Genomic DNA, 21,478 nt, shown 5'->3' on the forward strand with positions numbered 1-21,478 from the left:
TACTGAATACTGTAGCTGATAGTTCTTTCCATTGCAGATCCCCACTGTCATGTGTTTAAAGTGCCACCATTGATTTCCTTCCAAGAGATCCGCTTCGAAATGAATTACAGCTGCAGAAACATTTTCTAGATGTTGAATGTGAGAAACGGTAACATCTGTAGGGTATATTTATCTAAGAGGGGCCATTACCGCTCTTTTCAAGTGTCTCATGCGTCTCAAGTGTTCATTAGAAGTGATGACTGCATGTTAATTAGATTAAAAGACGAATAGATCAGTGGTGCGTTCATGTATAGTGCTTTCCTTTGGGTTTAGAGTGTGTGTTGATGAAATGGACATGATAGGAACGATTCTGATAACAATTTAAAAAAAGCTGATTAGTTTGCAAGGGGGAAGCATACACACTCCTGCACACACAACTTCACACAACAGACAAACAAAAAAAGGCTTTTTGATTACAAGGTTACCACATAAGCAATGGATACGAAATGCTTGAGGAAACACTGACTAAACAAGTACAAATGAACTCTGGGTGGTGGATTCTGATGGCTGGATCTCTGGTTTGTCTACCTGAATCACCTTGCACTGATTTGACAAAAGTGGAAGAATCCTTTTGTCTTCACTAATTTGGTTTCAGAGATGATGTCATCTAACTCAGTTGTCCCTCAGCCATTTGAGATTTAGCTGGTCTGCCTCAGCAAGAAATACTGCAATATAATCCACTGCAGTACAGCCATAAGACATGACACTTATGTGGCACTCTATATTGCCCCTGTTTGCCAGGAAAGTGAAATCATCCTGGTTAGGCATTGCCAGACTAAACCTCACCAGGGCAAATGTGACCTCATTTGTTAAAATTTTAATTAGGTTGTTGCATCATCCAAACACGCATCTTGCTACAATGGTCCAGTTTAGATTTGACATGACTATTTACAGGAACAATTGGTTTTGATGAGGGAATATACAAACACTTGGCTTGTGGTCCTGTGCTAAACTAATTAAATGATTAATTCATTAAAAATGGTAACACAGACTGCTAACACAGGAAGTTGTAGATCACAAGTTCAGAGTGAAGGAGCTGTGGACTTGAGTAAATTGTAGATTTGTCTGCAGACCATCTGACCTTTATAAAGGTTAATTGGTAGGCCCGAATTAGACAAATGGATAGCTGTGTGGTCAACTTGTGCGCTAATTAACATGTTTGCGAACTGTTTGCTGGGAAGGCCAAATTTAAAATGTAAAAAAAAAAAAAAAAGTAATCGACTTTTACAAATAGGTGTAACTACACATAAAAATTTAAAATAAAGTTTCGCACGTGGTATAAAATGCTATGCGATGGTAGCTAGTCATTTTGTTTTTTTTGGAAATGCTAAACATATTAAAAACTCCTACTATTTTATGCTATGCTAACCAAAACTCATGCAACCCATCAATTTCCCTTCCTCTGCTAACAAAATGGTGGTTCAAATGTAATTGGCTAAAAAAAGTTGCATGATATGACGTCACAACCCAAGGACCACCCATTTAGCTCATTTTCTCGACAGCCTATTGGTTAGGCTTAGTCATGTACCACGTGACAGCCAGTTGGGGCCCCACTAGCCACGCCCCCTACCTAGCTATTTGTTGCAGAATGAAAAAAATCCACTTAATAAGTCAGATATTACATGAAATTCAGAAAGTGGATCACAAACTGCATCACCTGAACACCCCGGAAGTACGCTGGCGGTCTTAGTGAGAGAATAAAAAGTTATTAAGTTTTTAGGATGACAGGCTTCCCATTGGTCAGTTTGTGCTGTATGCAAATGAGGCGGCTACGTCAGATCCTGAAGTTGAGCGCCATTTTTTCCTCAATAGGGGAAGAAAGGGACAAAAGCTGGACCAAAAATAACTTATTTCGAGGGGTGCGTTCGCAAAATATCACCTTTCATATCTGACTACGGTCTTCGTGCGCCGGTGTGTGCGGACGGAGGATGCGGCTTGGGTGAGTGTGTGCCCAGCGCCGGCAGCAGACGCAGCTCAGCGAGACACACACAGTCGCGGGCCGGTGGAAGTGGAGACGTTAGCTCTGCTGGAGGAGGCACAGCGACGACTAACGTTAATCTACGCTGAAAATTGGACGAGGTAAATATGTGCGAGGAGGCTGTGGGCATCCTCAAGTAGGAAGATGCGCTGTTGCCGGCTCAGTGACCCGGCTTGTTGCTGGCAGCGTGCTACCAGAATCGGTTTAACGTCTACAGTGAGGCAGACACACACACTGTGTTGTTAGCATGATGACAGTTGTTTGAGGGAGCAGCTTTTAGTTTGCAGGTGATCTGAATCCCACACTTTTATCTGACTGAAAATAACCGTGCTACCCCACCAGTGACTGGCTGGTATTTATATGCAGTGAAATCAGCTGTTGCAAAGTAACTGTTGGGTTTCTATTTGTTTTAGCACGTGCACGCATAATATCCATGTTCAAGCATGCATGCTGACTTTCATCCTGTGACATTTATAGCAAGGTATTAGTAAATACACGCATGATGTCTTTATGATGCAGCTGAATCATTATCTACATCATTGTAACAAGTTGCATTAAGCAGTTTTCATGTGCGTTTTTTGTGCTTTTTGCATTTTAACATTACATTTTAAAGTGATGTTGATGTTCCTGTTGCATGGTTGATGGAGACACTGAGCTAACTGCATTGATTGTGTTGATCTTTGTTATTCTGTCTGTGTTATTTTATGCTTGCTTCACCAAATACTCTATGTAGTAAACAAAAATTATTTTTAAAATTAATTAATGGTTACTCTTTAGAATTTGACAGTAAATGTTGTGACATAATTAAGGCTTACAGTTTAGGGGGAAATGTCTAATTTCTATTTTTTAAAGATTGCAATTATATTTTCTATTTATTTTTTTAATGTATTCACTATGCAATGGATTTAGAGCGTGTGTTGGCATTTTACTACATGAGAGACTATCAAAAGCATGTCAGACAAGGAAGCAGACAGGAATTTGATAAAGTATTGACCAAACTGTGTCAATCCTGCAGAGAAATCACTGTGTAATGCTTATCTTTAATTGGAGCATTTGCGATTTGCATTGTTAAAGATGATTTGATTTGCAATCGATGCATTGTTTATGCCTAGACACCACTATAATGCACAATTGAATGTAATCTAAATATGTAGGATAAAGATTGTTGTATACATTGTGCCAGATAACAAATCCAAACTTGTTTTCCTACGTAAGGCTGGTGAGGAATCATGTATCAAGCCCCAGTTTCAAATATTGAGAAGATCAGAAAGGCACGGAAAGCGGTGAAGAACATCTTAGGCGAGATCGGCCTGGAAGACTGTCAGAACCTGCTGAAGGTATGTTATCGTGTAACATGATGGTACGTGTGTTTAACTGCAAGGATTGGTGATAAATCAGAATATTAATTGCTTAGATCCATTTTTGATTGAATTTAAGTATTGTTTTATTTGTTTGACTGTTCACATGATTCTTTAAATGTAGTCAGGATAAGATTCTGCTGTCAAGTGCAATAAGCACATGACAAAAGACTGCAGTGAATAAGGAAAAAACTACTTAATTCCATGCATTCATGCTCTGCGAATATTTGGCCAATCAGATGGAATCCTAGATGTATCCATTCACCCATTTTGCCAATCAGATGAAGCCAGAGCGAGTTGTCAGCTACCATCAGATTGATTGATATCAATTTGGGAGCGACTGCAAGGTTAGCATGCTTGACAGCTGCTGCTATCTGCGCAACCTTTTTCCACGTTTATGTTCTCTGAGTGACTCCTAGTGCAGATTTGTGGCGACTGTTGATGAAGGGTGACGTAGCAGCGACGTCTGCAACGTGACTGCTCAGGTTGAGGTTGCATTGCAAAAAACAGCATCAAAAAACAATTTAGGAGCACATATGGAAGTGCCTCAAGTCAGAATTAAAAGAGTCCATGTGATTTGTACTGCTCACGCTGTAATGACAAATGCAGATCTAGAGCAAAAAAAAAAAAAATCTGGTTTGTGCCAAATTTGAGTGCAGTCTGATGATCAAATAGACTTGCAGTGTGAATTAGGTATATCGTAATATTGTATACTGTAATTTCTGTGTGATAGCATTTTTCAGAAAAGCACGAGTTGGGACTCTACTGTTCATGGTGATTTATGTTTATCGTGTTTCTGTTCAAGAGTTCCTGCTCTATGCTTAAGGATGCAATGATAATGATAAGAATCTGAGACCCTTCACAGTAATTGGAAAGTTCTTTGGAAGGTTTTATATTTAAGTTCCAACGCCTGATTAGCAGTTTGCTATTTATGGATCCAGAATCACAGACCTACTGTCACCCAATCTGTTCACACCAGGGAATTAATTTTAGTTTTCATACGTCACTTAAACACAAAGCAAATCAGCGATTCCAAAGCTACTTTCTTGTATGAGGTGTGGCTGTTAAACAATGAACTGGGCTCATGTAAGTTTAACCATGCATGTGTGAACCACGTGATATACATCGATTAATAGACAAGTGTAAACAACCACTAAAACTTTCAACCATTTAAATAAATTCAATTAAATTACAGCTTCATACATTCATTGACTGTGGTGCTGCATATCAGCTACTTCAGTGAAATATGAAAAACACCACCCAGTGTCAATCAAATGTAACTGCAGGTGAAAATTCAAACATCAAACATGGCCGACAGGATGTCAGCTACAGTCATGGAAAAAATTATTAGACCCTTGTTTTCTTCAATTTCTTGTTCATTTTAATGCCTTGCACCACTAAAGATACATTACCTGAAGAATACAATGAACATGACAAAAATGCAGCTGATTCCATAATACTTTATGTCCTATTCGACATGCTAAAGCTTCATTGTATTCCCAGGGTATATAAGAAGCCATTTCATGTCATAAGCAGCACTGCACGTGCAAAGGCCTAGAGTGGTTTCCTGCTCACATTCAAGCCGAAGCACAACTCAGAAGTTGTCAGCTCTCGCATAATGCCTAAAACAAAAGAATTATGTGGAGCCACAGTGGCAGCCATCTTGGCACTGCTGGAAATTGGCAGGTAGCGAAAAAACTGATGATCTCCAAGACAGCCGTTCATTACACTAAGAAAAAAGGTTGATGCTACAGGTACGGACCCGTACCCGTAGCATCTGTACTAGAGGTACGGACCCGTTAAGGTCACTGACGAGCTGGCGCCGGTTAACTACTATTTGCTGCACATTACAGGCAGTTTATATGAATGACTTTGACGGCGAACATTGTATAATTTAACCAAAAATACACCGTCTCCTCTCACACTTTAGACATTGCAGTTTTTACGCTTTTAGACGCCGTGTATAAATTGTTTGAAGTCCAGTTCCTATTAATTAGTTTACCGCGTTCAGTGGTGGAAGCGGCTGACGAACTCCATTGCAAATGTTCCCATTTAATTTCGGGCGCTAATTTACAAGATAAAATTAAGGATGTCGAATATGATACAAACACTCGTGAATGGTGAGGAGCAGCTCTTTAATTCGGCATGAATTTAAAAAACCCACAAACTCGATTTACTGTGATATTGTGAGATTTGTTTGTGGTTATGTAACTTAGCCATTCAACAGGGTTGATGCTACAGGTACGGACCCGTACCTGTAGCAGGGTACGGGTCCGTATCTGTAGACACTACCAAGAAAAAACAAGCCCAACATGGTTTCTAGCTGGTTGCGGCAGAAAACGTCTTTCTACCCACCAGATGACCGTCACTCATCCGTTCCTGTGTCAGGAATCATAGTCAGACCTTTAGGAACCTTAATAATGAGTGGGCACTGTGGAGAAATGTGACTTGTTCTGCAAGGACAGTTGGAAACTGACTTCTTGAAGCTGGTCTGAAGTCACACAGGGCACAGAAGAAGCCCTTCATCAAGGAAAGGCAGAGAAAAGCCCGGTTACTCTTTGCTGGGGGTCACAAGGATTAAACTGTTGATGATTAGACTAAGGTTCTTTTCAGTGATGAATCCAGTTTTCAGTTGATGCCCACTCCAGCCAACTTACTGGTTAGGAGGAAGCCTGGAGAAGCTACAAACCAGACTGTCTGCCCCTACAGTAAAACATGGGGGTGAATCAGTGATGATCTGGGGTTGTTTCAGTCTGGGTGGAACAGGGCAAATGAACCAAGTCATGTTTGGGGCTACTCCTGAAAACAGTCTTCTTCCATCATCTGGAAAACTCTTTCCTGCCTCCAATGACTGGATTTTCCAACAAGACAATGCCCCTTACCACGTAGCAAGGTCAGTTAAAGCCTGGATGGAGAACCAGAACATTCAAACCATGCCTTGGCCTGCTCAATCACCACTTCTATAAATCCAACTGAAAACTTGTGGAAAATCATCAAACACAGAGTGGAGAACCACAAACCCAAAACAAAGCAAATTTCTTTGAATTTGTGCAACTGGGATGGGCTGCTGTGACAGCAGAACAATGTCAGTAGCTGGTGGAGAGCATGCCAAGATGAATGGCTGCAGTCATCAAAAATAATGATTATGCATAAAGTATTTACTCCTGTGTGTGTCATGTGACTAAAACAGACAGAAAAGAAAACATGGGATGTCTAAAAGCTTTTTTTTTTTTTTTACAGTACAATGCCATAGCTATTGATGGAAGAACTGAAGTGATTTTGGTTATTATCAAGAAAACCAAGAATGTCTAGATATCAGCTCTTAAATGAAACTCTTATCAGCTATTTTGTTATTGTTATATTTGTCCAAACAAATGCACCTTTAGTTGTACCAGGCATTAAAATGAACAAGAAATTGAAGAAAACAAGGGTTTTCCAATCATTTTTACCATGACTGTATGATGGTTACACTGAGAGAAAGCTCCTCTGGTTTTTTTTTTTAGAGCGGGGTTGTTATAGCAACAGGTAGAGTTGGGCGCTATAACGTCACCTGTTAACTGTTACAGATCCTGCTTTATGGTCATGTTGAATTACAGGATTTTTCCATTAATATGACATATTGATGATATAACAATGTGGAACAGAATATTTTACCTAGAGCAACAAGGTGGGAAACAGATGCTCTACTGACAGCAGCAGTAACTAGATGAGCCCTCAGTAGAGGGCAGAACCACGCCCTATGCTGGCGAAAACCCTGTCCTCCCTATACAACTGATGCAATATGTATCAATTTTGATCATTGTACGTATCTCCCTTCCTACTTGATCTGCTGACCTGTAACTCCACAACTGAGCAGGGGACCTTAGACTGATCTTCAGTGCCAAGTTTGATTATCCTGACTTCAGCAGTTGCAGAGATATCGGACCGGACATAGCCACATACGTACATACATACATACTTACCCAGCCAGATACCGCACCGAATGCAATAACCTCACCGACGTACCCGTCGGGCGTGGTTAACTAGTTTGTTTGGACAAATTCTATTCTTTACTGCCAAACTTAATTTGTTTTAGTCAGACTGCAAAAATACCCTTAAATATACATACTGTTTAAACAAAGCTAAACGTTTTAGCCTTCATCGAGGAAGGATGCATTGCAGGACTGTATTAAAGTGCATTAGCCAAATGTAGCTGACAAACTGGAAAACACATACACCGTTATGCTAATCCTTATTTACTTAGAAACCACCTTAATGTAGGTCTTTGAATGAAAGTGTTTACTATTACTTATGATAAATATTTGTTCTTCACTGTGCAGACTCTCAATGAAAGCTCTGAGAAAAGCTCTGAAGAAGAAGAGGCCTTTCAGGAAACTGAGTGGGTTGATTTCACAGAAGGATACAATGGCAGACTGCATAAGAAGGTGAATTAACACACATTAGTGTTTTTGTTAAATAATTAAAAATGTTGCCATCTGTTGTTGTTAGTTACAAATCTGTGCACACTTTAATTTTAGCTTGTTTGTCTGAAATATTTTTTTTCCCTCTCTCCACAGTGGCCTTATCGGTCTCGATCTCTGTGCTGTAACCTGTGCAAGTACTCTTCACAAAACATCTACAACTTCCGGAGCCACGTGTCTCGCTGCCACTCATACGTCCAGTCGTTCTGTGCGCTGGCGCCCTGCTCCCAGTGCCTCTTCATTGGCCACCCAAAGGTTGTCAAGAAGCACATGTTGTTCTTCCACGCCAAACTCCCCGTGCCACACACTAACATGCAGCTGTCGAGGGAAGGGTCTTTGACAACCCACCGTGGAAACGAGAGGTATCAGTGTCGAAGATGTGGATTTCCGTCGTCTTCTATCTTTGCAATAAAGAAGCACATCATCCTCAAGCACCTGGACAGTGTGGCAGAGCAGTACATTGGTTACAGATTACAGCTGCAGCTGAGTTCGTCTGTAAAGGTCTACTGCTGTAAAGTGTGTAAGGTGAACACTGGAAACCTGGACCAAATGTTGCATCACATGCTGGTTGAGCCGACGCACTATTCGGTCAGCACACAAGTGCAGAGTTTGATTTATGAGAACAAGAACTACACCATTAAACCGACACCTAATGGGAATGGCTTGTTTGTGACATTTCCAAGTATCGCTCCAAAACCACAGCAACCTCAAATGTTCAACAGTAAGCCCTTGGTGTTACCGAGTAACGGCCAACCCGCTGGGACTGTGCTGACGTTACAGCAGCTACAAGGAACTCCAAACAGTACTACTCTGATCTGTGCCCCTGGAAGTAACCAGGCTTTTCTGCCTCCTCAAGCATCGGCGCTAGTGCAGCTAGCTAGCGCTGAAGCTAAAGGTTTGCTCCAGCCCGGTGCCACGATAGCCCTCCGAAGTGCTTTGCCCCAAGGTCCGCCTATAGTCCAGCTTCCCACAGTGTCCAACGTGTCACTGAAACAGGCACCAGTGACTTTAGCTCCTGCTGCTCCTCCACCACAACCGACTCCACAACCACAGCAAATCCTTCTTCCATCGGGACTGCAGGCCAACATGGCAGTTGGAACTGGGACTGTACCGAAGCCTGCTGTGGCTGCAAAAAATGCCTCAACAAACCAAACGGCCCTGCAAGGTACAATGCTGACTTCACAGTCTCTGCTGAGTCACCTGATCCCGACCGGCAACAAAGTGAACGGCATGCCCACGTACACTTTTGCTCCGCTACAAGTAGCGATGCCTGGTTCTCAGAGCACAAGTACCCCTCATAAGACTGCTGAGCAACAAAGCAACACCTTGCCACAAACTAAGAAATGGGTTACATGTCCCCTCTGTAATGAACTTTTCCCTTCCAGTGTCTTTGACATGCATACAGAGGTCGCACACCAGACTAAATCCGCTACATCAAAGTCAGAAAGTGTGGCGGCACGAGCATCATTCCTGAAGAAAATGCCTGACAAAACTGTCAAATGTTTAACATGCAAAATTTTACTCTCAGAAAAGAGTGTCTTCCAGCACCTGCTGCACGGCCTGAGTTGCTTGTACTGCGCAGCTTTGTTCTTTTCAATCAAACAGCTTGCAGAGCATGTAAAGCAGCACAATCCCACAAGCAAAGCCTACTGTGATTTCCTGAGGCAGAGATACAGGGTTTATTCTAAAGGTGCTGGAGGGATCCTGTTCCCTTACTTTGATGTCCACACCACTGCACCCAAAGAGGTCCTAGGAGACACAGAGGTCAATCTGGCCCTGGTCACAAACTCCCTCGACCTGATCTTCTTTAAGTTGCAGCCCAGCAGCCAGCCAGAAATCTGTCCAGCTCCTGTAAAGATCAACAGCGCGTACTGTCCCTTCTGTGACGAAAAGTTTCAGCACGAATCTGAACACCTGCAGCACCTGAAGCAGAAGCACTACGTAGCGCCCACCATCCATGCCATCCTCAAGACAGAGGCTTTCAAGTGCATATACTGCAACGGTGTTTACACAGGAAAGGTCACCCAGCAGGCTGTGATGCTCCACATTCAGCGATGCCGGTGTTCACCAAAACCCCCACCGCCCCCCAAACCGCCTGCAGTCGTACCGCAACATCCGCCACGAGTAGCTCAGCCGCTCAGTCAGGCAACCGGACTCTATTTTCTGCAAATGCCACAGGGGCTGACCATGAAACAGACTTTAGCTCCAGCTCGGGTGATTTCTGCTGCGCGCCCTCCACAGCCTCTAGAATCGGAAGCAGAGATGCAGTCTAAGAAGAGGCTGGAGGCCGCATGGAGGGAGGTCATGGAGGCCAACAAACGAGAGCGAGAACAAAGGGCCGCCATGCGCAGGAAGCGGGAGCAGGAAAAGTTGCTGCCTCCACCGGAGCCGGAGGTCCAGAGCGACCCCTCGGTGAAGCTGGTGCTGGAGCCGACAGCGGTGGAGCGGCGCTGCAGCGAGGAGCGCAGAGACTTCATATCGAAATACTTCAACGTGAACCCCTACGCCACCAAAGCCGAGACCGAGGAACTGTGCAGGAGGCTGTCGCTCACCAAAGCAGAGCTGGCAGCGCTGTTCAGCAAGAAGCGCAGCAAATGCATGAGGAGTCTCAAGAGGAACACGACTGCAGTTCTGCTCGGCTTCAACATGACTGAACTGAAGAAAGTTAAGCACAACCTTATCATCCCCGAGCCGCAGCCCCCAGATACCGCCGAGCTGCCGGACGACGACGAATCGGAGCAGATGGAAAACAGTGAGGACGGACCTGAGCCGATGGATGAGAGTGGAAACGAAAGGGCTGCAGAGGAGGAACAGGTGGAGCCGATGGAGTGAGATCAGAAATGTGTGAAAATGGTACCTAAAAACAGCAAATAATACAAAATGTATGATTACAAAACAAACTAAAAAAAACAATGATGGCCTTTTCTGTCGACAGACATTAGAGAAGTTTGACAGCTTAAACTATGATGTATTTCCTTAAAGTTCACCTGTAACTGAGGCAGTTTGTTAATGTAGCCTTCATTCTTAGTGCTTCATCTGACTTCAGTAGGTTGCAGTGGTCTACATCCTAATTTCCACATTAATGCTAAGCCTTGTTGTTGATGCACCTTTGGAACATAATGAATATGATCAAATATTTTACTCTATACAGTCTCTCATCCAACAATGGCTACAGACTTCCAACTTAAATACTGATGTGCCCCTAGTAGCTGCTTTTTCCACCCTTTTTTTAAGCCTGTTTGTACAACGTTGTATTTTATTTTGTTGTGAAAACAATGTTATGAAGTTCATTTTATTATGTCAAAGCTTTCTTCACAGATTTGAACTTGTCTGTCATGTGCACAGCTCCTTGCTTTAATTTCTGTCGTGTTTTGTTTCATCTTTGGAATCATTCACTCCTCTTTCCCCTCCACATTTTTACATTTTTGAGGGGATTTTTTTTGTCTTTGTTTCTCTTTCACCAACTCCCGCAGCCCTTTGAGATATTGAGAGGAATGTTCACCGTGCAGTTTTCAAGCCAAATCCTAAAGAATGTAAAAATGTTTTGAGTTGTCCGATCGATAAATCCCCACAGTTAAAGAACCCCTTGTTGACCACGTTGCTTGCATGAGCTTTTGTTTCGTTGTCAGATCGAATTATAATTTGTGCCATTGTGGAGTCAACATATTTGCATAGACTTGTGGAAATTTATGTAGAGACTCAGCGAAAACATAAAACATGATACTGGGTGTTCCCCACTTAGGGTCTGTTCTCCTGACAGCTGTTTTTTGTACTATACTTGTATTTTCTATAATTCCTAGAGTATGAGAAATGTTGGGAGAGGTCACAAATAAATATCATTCTGCCCAAGGCCACTGTGTTGTATAAAATAAAGTGGTATCCTTTTACATAAACGGTTAATTTTTATTTTCATTTTGTAATAAAAATTTCATTTTCAAGTAAGCTATGTTGAAGCATCCCAAGGTATTTTTCTTTCATTTGCAACTGGAAACTTGAGGCCACTCTTTTCCTCAATCCACCAAACAGAACATACTGAATAAAGTCATAATCAAGGCAGTGAATTATGTGCAATAAAAGGCTGACAAGTGGAAAGTCTTGAGTGTGTCATCGGCATTTAATATTCCCCTGAGAAATACTGCAATTAAACATTTTTCTGCCTGGCACATCTGTAAATTAAATACATTTGTCAACAGAGTTTAATTACTCGGTAATAATTAAGACAAGGTGTTGGGCCCAGCCAAACGTCTCCTTATTAAATGCATGTATTATCAAGTTGTGGCCACACAGTGGTGCCAGCTCTGCTTCAGAACTGAATATCGGTCTACAAGAACAAAGTTGATTTGCAAAAGATCTCATCACAAAGTCCACTCGATAGATTTTTTTGTTAACCACATCTGACTGTCTTCATCACCGTTACATATTCTCATTATTAAACTATGATTGAAATTAGATATAGAGCGACATGAGAGTCAAAAGATTTCCTTCTGTGAACAGCAATGTGAATAGAAAAAGAACTGATCTCCAAAAGCCACAAATAGGAAGCAGTGTCTTCAACAGTTTAAACATGTTTAGTGCTGTATTTTATCAATTCTAAAGTGGAAAAAATAAAAGAAATGAGCACCACGCAAATGTTAATGCATCCAAAGAGATTCAGGCTCTTAGAAAACCATCCATCCATTCTCTATACACCGCTTTATCCTCACTAGGGTCGTGGGCGGTGCTGGAGTCTATCCCAGCTGACTCGGGCGAAGGCAGGGGACACCCTGGACAGGTCACCAGTCTGTCACAGGGCTACATATACAGACAAACAATCACACATTCACACCTATGGGCAATTTAGAGTAACCAGTTAACCTTAGCAAATTTTTGGACTGTGGGAGGAATCCAGAGTGCCTGGAGAACCCACGCATGCACAGAGAGAACATGCAAACTCCATGCAGAAAGATCCCAGGCCCACCCCAGGATTTGAACCGGGGATCTTTTTGCTGCAAGGCAAGAGTGGTAACCACTAGTCCACTGTGCAGCCCTCTTAGAAAACCCTCACCCTTAATTAGCTTGTTATGGTTTGTTCAGGATCAGCATTTCAAAGCAACCGTATCCCAACAGCACTCTAAAAATTAAAATAATCGATGCTCAAAAAGCAGGAGAATGCTACAAGAAGGAGCTTTCATTATGTAATCCAGAAATAGCAGCTGATCAGATGAGTGGAGGTCCAGAGGAAGTCAGAAGGCTGAGAAAACTTTCAGAGAGAATTGCTTGTATGATTATTAGAAAGGCAAATCAAAACACAGGAAGATCTATCAGACAGCTGTGCAGCAACACCTACACAAATATGAGCTTCACTGAAGAGTCATCAGAAGAAAACCTGTCTTGTTTTGCAAATGAGCATCTAAAGAAGCCTGATGCATTTTGTAAAAAGTCCTGACGCTGAAATAGAAATAGTTAAAGCAGCAGCAAACTCTAGAAGCAAACAATACGATGAGGGTAATAATCCAAACACACCTCAGAATCTACTATGGACTACCTTAAGACTTGTCAGTAGTCTTCACAGTCCCCAGAAATGAACCCAAATGAAATGAAGAATCTGTGGCTGCAACTCAAAAGATGCGAGGCAGCCCAGAATCTCACAGAACCAGGAGGAGGAGTGCTTGTTTGGCACATATTTGCTCATTCTTGCAAGAGAAATGAGAATAAATCTGCCAAACAAGCTGTAAATGACTAGAGAAAAAAGTGTTTATACAAGCTGTGATACTTCCACCAGAGCTGCTGCTGAGTACTGGCCATGTATGATGCATACGTAATTTGGGCCCTTTTCCTCAATTTCAAACTAAAAAATAGGAAAATGAAAGTTCCTTAAAATAATTTAGAAACACATCATCTGTAACTTTGTGCCATCTGGAAATTAGGGCCTCTTTTCCGTGCTGAGTTATTTACAGTAACAGAAACATCTGCATGGCACTCTAGCATGATTAAGGTAATAGAGAAGGCAGAGATGCAGTTGAAGACCTAAACTCTACTAAGCTGAAGATGTTGAGATTTTTTTTTGATCAAACTTCTTTGTCACCACATCTCCAGCTCATAAGCGATTCTCTACTTTGTCCCATTCTTCATGTTCTCAGAACAGCTAATATCTTTTCGTCAACTGTCAATTTCAAGTTCAAGACCCAGTAACTAAAATGCAACGTCTACTTCATGACTGATTTGATCTGATCGAGGATTGAGGGGCCGCTGTAGGTGTTGGTTTCGATGGCCTCCAGCCTCTTCAGGTACTCGTCTGGGAGGCCATTCTGCTCCGCACCCAGACACACCACCTGACAGGAAACACAATAAAGCACAACAATTAATGTCCTGATTAAGACACAACAATATTCCTTTAGTTAACAAGTAACTTTTAATGTCTCAGTCACTGCAGACAGTTTTATGGCTTAAAGGTCCCAAATGGTGAAAGTCCTATTGCATTGTGTTTTGTGGTGATTGTAACCACAGAGGTGTAAAATAAAAGCTTGTGAGATATCAAGACATTGTACTTGTACATTTGTACTGGATGCAAGTGCTGCCTTCGATACCATAGACCAGGTATGCGCAAACTACGGCCCCTGGGCCACATACAGCCCGTTGAGCTTTTCAATCCGGCCTGCGAAAAATGTTGTCAATATTAGAATTAACGAAATTACAGTAAAGACCACATTCATTTGGCCTTCCCCTGCAGTACCCGACGTTTCTGTTGACCCCACTAGATGGCGCTCCAGACACAAGTGACCTTTGTTGGTTCATAAAGTGAGTGTCGAAGGAGCGGACTACTAAATTTTTTTTTCGCTGAAGTCCGTTCAAAGGCTGTATGTCTTATTTGCAATGAAACCGTTGCGTTTTTTAAAGAATACGATATCAGCCAGCACTTTTCCACGAAGCATGCTAACGACGCTAGCAGCCAGTCAGCGCAAGAACGGACAGCTACGGTCAGAGTTTACAGACTCAGCAGAATTACGTTTTTTCGGCAAACTGCCATTCAAGAGTCAAGCACGAAGGCAAGTTATTTGCTAGCATTAAAAATACCAAAGGCTAGCAAGCCTTTCTCCGAAGGGGAGTTTTTGAAAGAATGCATGGTAGAGACAGCAGGTCTCCTGTGTCCAGAGAGCAAAAAAAAAAAAAGTTTATCAGCAGTTGAACTAATGGACGAAGACTTAGCCAGCTCACTGAACGAAAGAGCGGAGTTCTTCAAGCTTATTCATTAGCACTTGACGAAAGTAATGACATAAAAGACACTGCTCAGCTTTTAGTTTTTATTAGAAGGATTAATGAACATTTTGGGACAGCGGAGGATTTTTGACCATGGAATCCATGAAGGGGAAAATACGTGGAGAGGACTTGTAGGACAGGGTGTCTGGGGTCATCCAGAGGATTAAGCTGCCGTGGTGGAAAGTCGCCAATGTCAACACTGATGGGTCGCCAAACTCGACAGGAAACGTCGGGCTGCTAAAAAGAATCCAGGATAAGGTGAAGTAAAGGAGGAAAACCCTGAGCTGGATGTGATTTTCCTACACTGCATAATCCATTAGGAAGCGCTCTGTAAGTCTGTTTTGCATCTTGATCATGTTCTGAAGCCAGTCGTAAAACTCCTTAACTTTATAGGACGGAGATGGCTTCAGCATCGTCGGTTCATTAAGTTTCTTGAAGAAACTTTGACACCAGACACTGGCAAAAAAGGGTGACCAACAACACTGTTCCCACTGAAACTGACTGCGAATATTCTTTACTTTGTCAGTATTGTCTTTAACATGTAATTCATATTAGTTTGCACAATCTCCAATCATCTGATGCTGGTCTGGCCCATCTGTTGAATTTCAAAAGTCAAACTAAAAGAAACACTGTGAGGACATATGAGACCTGGATTAATTTGCTGAAAAGAGGCACAATGTTAGACTTTTAAGTGGAGTGTATTCTCTGAGGACTGGTGTGTGTTTACAAGCCTCACACCTGTTTGTACTGAGGAGAAGGAGGACAGGCATGGAAGTTGTTCATCTGATACGTCCTGCAGAGCATCAGTCCTTCATCAGTCTCCACTGAGACCTCCAGGGGAGAATACTGTCCCTGACTCACCCCTTCCTGGCTAAAGACACAGAAAAACCCACTGCGTTTGTTAAAACTAGACACATTAACTTAGAGGGTCAATATATAATTGAGGGACTTTTGAAGTACATGGGATATATCTTGCATGCATTTTTATTAAAAGTTTAAAAAATTAAAAAAAAACATAATGTTCCTTATGATCATGTCTTATTATGGAAAAAAATCACTTATTAATACAAAATGACCGGATATCTCAAAAATGTCAACTAAATAACGGTCTCAAATGAATAACAACGACCTATTTAGCTACACACGTGGACAAAATTGTTGGTACCCCTCAGTTAAAGAAGGAAAAACCCACAATTCTCACTGAAATCACTTGAAACTCACAAAAGTAACAATAAATAAAAATTTATTGAAAATTAAATAATCAAAATCAGCCATTACTTTTGAATTGTTGATTAACATAATTATTTAAAAACAACAAACTAATGAAATAGGGCTGGACAAAAATGATGGTACCCATAACTTAATATTTTGTTGCACAACCTTTTGAGGCAATCACTGCAATTAAACGATTTCTGTATTTGTCAATGAGCGTTCTGCAGCTGTCAACAGGTATTTTGGCCCACTCCTCATGAGCAAACAGCTCCAGTTGTCTCAGGTTTGATGGGTGTCTTCTCCAAATGGCATGTTTCAGCTCCTTCCACATATGTTCAATGGGATTCAGATCTGGGCTCATAGAAGGCCACTTTAGAATAGTCCAACGCTTTTCTCTCAGCCATTCTTGGGTGTTTTTGGCTGTGTGTTTTGGATCGTTGTCCTGTTGGAAGACCCATGACCTGCGACTGAGACCAAGCTTTCTGACACTAGGCAGCACATTTCTCTCCAGAATGCCTTGATAGTCTTCAGATTTCATCGTACCTTGCACACTTTCAAGACACCCTGTGCCAGATGCAGCAAAGCAGCCCCAAAACATTACTGAGCCTCCTCCATGTTTCACCGTAGGGACAGTGTTCTTTTCTTCGTATGCTTGCTTTTTGAGTCTATGAACATAGAGTTGATGTGCCTTACCAAAAAGCTCCAGTTTGGTCTCATCTGTCCAAAGGACATTCTCCCAGAAGCTTTGTGGCTTGTCAACATGCATTTTTGCAAATTCCAGTCTCGCTTTTTTATGAGTTTTTTTCAGCAGTGGTGTCCTCCTTGGTCGTCTCCCATGAAGTCCACTTTGGCTCAAACAACGACGAATGGTGCGATCTGACACTGATGTACCTTGGCCTTGGAGTTCACCTTTAATTTCTTTGGAGGTTGCTCTGGGCTCTTTGGATACAATTCGAACGATCCGTCTCTTCAATTTGTCATCAATTTTCCTCTTGAGGCCACGTCCAGGGAGGTTGGCTACTGTCCCGTGGGTCTTGAACTTCTGAATAATATGAGCCACTGTTGTCACAGGAACTTCAAGCTGTTTAGAGATGGTCTTATAGCCTTTACCTTTAAGATGTTTGTCTATATTTTTTTTCGGATGTCCTGGGACAATTCTCTCCTTCGCTTTCTGTTGTCCATGTTCAGTGTGGTACACACCTTTTCACCAAACAGCAGGGTGACTACTTGTCTCCCTTTAAATAGGCAGACTGACTGATTATGAGTTTGGAAACACCTGTGATGTCAATTAAATGACACACCTGAGTTAATCATGTCACTCTGGTCAAATAGTTTTCAATCTTTTATAGAGGTACCATCATTTTTGTCCAGGCCTGTTTCATTAGTTTGTTTTTTTAAATAATTATGTTAATTAACAATTCAAAAGTAAAGGCTGTTTTTGATTATTTAATTTTCAATAAATTTTTATTTATTGTTACTTTTGTGAGTTTCAAGTGATTTCAGTGAGAATTGTGGGTTTTTCCTTCTTTAACTGAGGGGTACCAACAATTTTGTCCACGTGTGTAAACAATACTAAAATTAGCTTATTCAAAATGGTTTTGATTGTGTTCTTTTTATTAAGTTGAGATAATCATGACAGATATTTCTTTTTTGGCAATATATCAAATTGTATCTGTGTCTGAGAAATCGCTTTCAACTAAGTTACCCATTACAAAACCACCTCTCAAGGACGTGTGTAAAATTCCAGATCACATGACCTGCTCCACATGATGTCATTTCCTCCTGAAGAAAAGACTGGAAGACTCCAAGGCTTTCTGCGTTATTTAATATAAAGCAGTGTGAGTCAAGTGTGGAACAGGTTTACGACAATATCTTTATAAATAATTTTCAATTTCAATTTTACTCAATTGTATATATAATATTTAGAAGAATCTTTGAGTAAAAATGCCATGTGGTGTTTGGTTTTAGGCAACGTTGTTGATTTTAGGCCTGAAAACAGCAAAAATGTCAACTGATACCTGTCAGTTATGTTACAAAAAGTCCCACAATTACATATTAACCTTCTAGACTATAACATGTGTTTTTGCGTCTCACTTGTCCAGGCTCGTGAGGTTTTCGTTGCTCACTGTCCAGATCACCCCCCACACTTCTGCGCCTGGACAGAACTCGATGGTGGCCACTCCGCCGTGCCATGCATTGTCCACATGTCTCTCCCACAGGCCAAAGTTCAGCACATAGTCCTGCACATGCATACACAATCACATACAGACACACACACACACACACACACACAGGAGGTGGTGACGGCTGGCAGGACAAAACACCAAACAGCGATGAGGCATTGTGTCTGTCTAACAAAATGTCTTTTATGTTCCTGTGATGTAATGAGCGGTTCTGTTTGTGGGTTCAGCAGAGTCCCCAGTGAGCCTGTTGGTCATAACAGCACGGCTGCACTCGCTAAACTCTGGTGCTGTTGTTGCAGCTGCTTCATCTGAGGAGGTGGTACAGCAACACTTGTTTTCTAAATGATGTCCTAAAGTAGCAATAACTCTGGTCTAAATCCACTTATGTAAAACTCTCATCCTACTGCTGCACAAAAGCTTTCCTTTATAGCTTTCCATTATGGGTAGTCACATATTTCATCATTGTTATTGTATAAATGAATTGACTGGAAATACTCGTGTTAATACAAGCTGTAAGTTGTCACTGGGACAGCTGTGGAGAGACACAGTTACTATTATTACTACAGACAACCAATAGTGCAGTAAGTCATCGCTACTTAAATGTGTCAGTGCCACATCTATCTATCTATCTATCTTTTCATCAAAACATTGCTTTGGTTTGGCTTTGCTCTTCACTGATTGATCACAACTTCTGAACTCTTTGGCTATGTAGAACAAAAAGAAAGGCTCATTGCTGTACAGAAAAACACTGTAAAAGCCTTTGTTTTTGACTGTATGGCAAACTTCATTTTAGATGATTTTGACTGCCTAAAAAGCGGTGTTTTCATGACAAAACTGTGAAGAGCGCCTTTTTGACAGAATAAAAAAACGAATTTGATTACAATTTACTATGCTCTAGCACACTAAAAAGTCATATACTAGACTGTATAAGGACCTGAATTTAGGGTGTTTTTTTTGTAAAAAGCCTTTTATAAAATTTTGAATGCATGTACAACTGGTGATTTTGACAACATAAAGAGTGACATTTTAATTAGGACACAGTGAAAAGCTGCATTTTATGACAGGATAAAAAGGGGCTGTTTGAGAGAAAAATGGATAAAAAAAAACACAGATGGGTTGCAGCGCTCGTTTGCTGATTTCCTCACCTGAAGTAAGAGGTGCTGCACACCTGTTTAGCAGCTGGCTAATTACCGACACTATTCAAGGTAAGTTAATGAAGACTATGTCAAGTCAGTAAGAAATGAGTACAATCCATGGCCATGTAAAGACAATTACATGTGTGGTTCTCTCTGGTACCATCATATGGTTGACATTTTTGCTTTTGTGCAACATTTGAAAGGATTGTTGTGAAATTTACCACAGATATTCGAGGTCTATGAAACAAATAGTACTGGTTTGGTAACTTTCATCAGTTTAGGGATGAAATTTGTCGACATTAAGATAACTAGATAGTAATCTTTGCGGGTTAAACAACACACTAAATGCCACATACAAAGATTTCAGTGTGATGTTCCCCTCAGTATTTAGGACATGTTTTCATCCTATGTATTATGAAAAACTGTTACAATAAAAACAGGAAGTAAAATCAAAATTAGCTCTCTATTCAAGGACTCTCACATTACTCATTGACACAACAAAGCCTTCAACAGGGCAGGTCTTATTCCTTCAGCATATCAAACACAGGTGCCATATTTTATCATGAGTTATTAAAGTCCAAAGTTTACTAAACTAATTAAAATCAATTCCTTTATCACTAAAGTTGTCACATTTAAAGAGGTTACACCCTCCAAAACACAGAAGAGTGTGCATATGTGTTATGGCATACAAATCAATGATCTACAGATGAAATAATTGTCAGGATTGCATGTTGCTCTTATAGCTACTATTAGAATTTTCACATGGTGCCTGCCTGTAAATTGTGTTTCCTTTACATTTCCTCAATGAATTAATGCAAAGAGGCACAAACTAGTGCATGAAACACACTTTCATTGGGAATTAAATGTTTGACATTGCGGCCCCTCAATATTCAGGTAAAACCTACGCCCATGCTGGATGTTTTGCCCGGTTTTCCCCCTCACTGGCTGGTAAACCGGACATCAAGCCTGAGGCGATGCTGCGTTCACGTCCTGTCGTGAACGCTCTCAAATTGAAAGCGTTCATGTGACAAATTAGCAAAACTTACAACACAGAAATTAAATCGCTGATAATCACACACGTGTCACACGTATTGTACAAACAACCGAAGCTGAATATTCGGGTTGTTGTCGGATACAGCACCTAAATGTAGAGAAACCGCTGTTGTTTTTGGTCATTTCCACACGACATGAACGCGTTGTCTGCCGCAAGTGTCTATACGAACCTTGAGCCGTCCCGTGGTGCAGAATGTCGCTGAGGGGTTCGCCAGCTGCAGTCTCTCCCTCAACAAGTTACTTCCAAATGCGAAATACATGAAGCGATCGGTAGCTGCAGCAGACGACATCTTTCTCTTGGTATTACTACCGCTAAGACCAGCTGAACCAGCTATTTACCGGGACCGAAGGCTGACTTCGTCCCGCCGTGAAGCAGAGACGGACCGAATAGTAGGAGCACTAAAGGTAAGCAGGTGACGGCTATGCTAGCAACATCGCTATTGAAACGATTTTTAAAAACACGCAACTTTCGCAATTAAAGTGTAAAAAAAATCATTTAACTCCCTGTTTAGAATAATTACCATATAAAGAAACTGTGGACACAGACAGAGGCTGCGTCTCTGTTTTTATTGTTATTTATCAGCCGGTTTAACGTCACTTTCAAGTATTTCCGGTTCAAATGCTAAGCTAACAGTCTGAGAGGACAGAAATATCTAATACAGGATAGAAATCTAATACCTTGCCTCTTTTTGAAAAAAACAAAACACTGTAATAGAGAGTGAACTAAAGCTTCTTTTTAAAGTTATCAAAATCCTTCCAAATAATGAGAATATATATAAATATTAACATGAACTAAATATTTAACGTTAATAAATTAGAAAAT

At 41.2% G+C, this 21,478-nt stretch overlaps 2 protein-coding genes across 3 annotated transcripts; one reads left to right on the forward strand and one right to left on the reverse strand.

The window, feature by feature from the left end:
• The first annotated feature begins 1,797 nt into the window (after window positions 1-1,797).
• Window positions 1,798-11,930, forward strand: adnp2b (ADNP homeobox 2b). Its single transcript, XM_022197843.2, has 4 exons — window positions 1,798-2,118; window positions 3,233-3,354; window positions 7,695-7,799; window positions 7,932-11,930. Exons 2-4 carry the CDS (start codon window positions 3,247-3,249, stop codon window positions 10,665-10,667), a joined length of 2,949 nt encoding a protein of 982 aa, XP_022053535.1. The 5' UTR covers window positions 1,798-2,118; window positions 3,233-3,246; the 3' UTR covers window positions 10,668-11,930.
• ggcta (gamma-glutamylcyclotransferase a) lies at window positions 11,931-21,242 on the reverse strand. 2 transcript variants are annotated; one of them, XM_051955028.1, is made up of 4 exons: window positions 20,826-21,242; window positions 18,378-18,523; window positions 15,810-15,963; window positions 11,931-14,146 (listed from the first exon to the last, which is right to left on the reverse strand). In XM_051955028.1, the coding sequence occupies exons 1-4, from the start codon at window positions 20,943-20,945 to the stop codon at window positions 14,021-14,023; spliced, it is 546 nt and encodes a 181-aa protein (XP_051810988.1). In that variant the 5' UTR covers window positions 20,946-21,242; the 3' UTR covers window positions 11,931-14,020. The 2 variants fall into 2 exon arrangements, with proteins under 2 accessions (XP_051810988.1, XP_022053541.1); XM_022197849.2 differs by having other exon boundaries at window positions 15,810-15,942; window positions 20,826-21,237.
• Window positions 21,243-21,478: the final 236 nt, after the last annotated feature.

Source organism: Acanthochromis polyacanthus, chromosome 11, assembly GCF_021347895.1.
Source record: "Acanthochromis polyacanthus isolate Apoly-LR-REF ecotype Palm Island chromosome 11, KAUST_Apoly_ChrSc, whole genome shotgun sequence".
NCBI lineage: Eukaryota > Metazoa > Chordata > Actinopteri > Pomacentridae > Acanthochromis > Acanthochromis polyacanthus.

What these genes read in the sequence shown, in the direction of transcription:
- adnp2b (XM_022197843.2), top strand. Translation starts at nt 3,247, where the DNA reads ATGTATCAAGCCCCAGTTTCAAATATTGAGAAGATCAGAAAGGCACGG. An exon ending in ACTGTCAGAACCTGCTGAAG is followed by an intron (nt 3,355 to 7,694) that starts GTATGTTATCGT and finishes TTCACTGTGCAG; the next exon opens with ACTCTCAATGAAAGCTCTGA. An exon ending in ATGGCAGACTGCATAAGAAG is followed by an intron (nt 7,800 to 7,931) that starts GTGAATTAACAC and finishes CTCTCTCCACAG; the next exon opens with TGGCCTTATCGGTCTCGATC.
- ggcta (XM_051955028.1), bottom strand. Translation starts at nt 20,945, where the DNA reads ATGTCGTCTGCTGCAGCTACCGATCGCTTCATGTATTTCGCATTTGGA. An exon ending in AACCTCACGAGCCTGGACAA is followed by an intron (nt 15,964 to 18,377) that starts GTGAGACGCAAA and finishes TAACAAACGCAG; the next exon opens with TGGGTTTTTCTGTGTCTTTA. An exon ending in CTTCTCCTCAGTACAAACAG is followed by an intron (nt 14,147 to 15,809) that starts GTGTGAGGCTTG and finishes GTTTCCTGTCAG; the next exon opens with GTGGTGTGTCTGGGTGCGGA.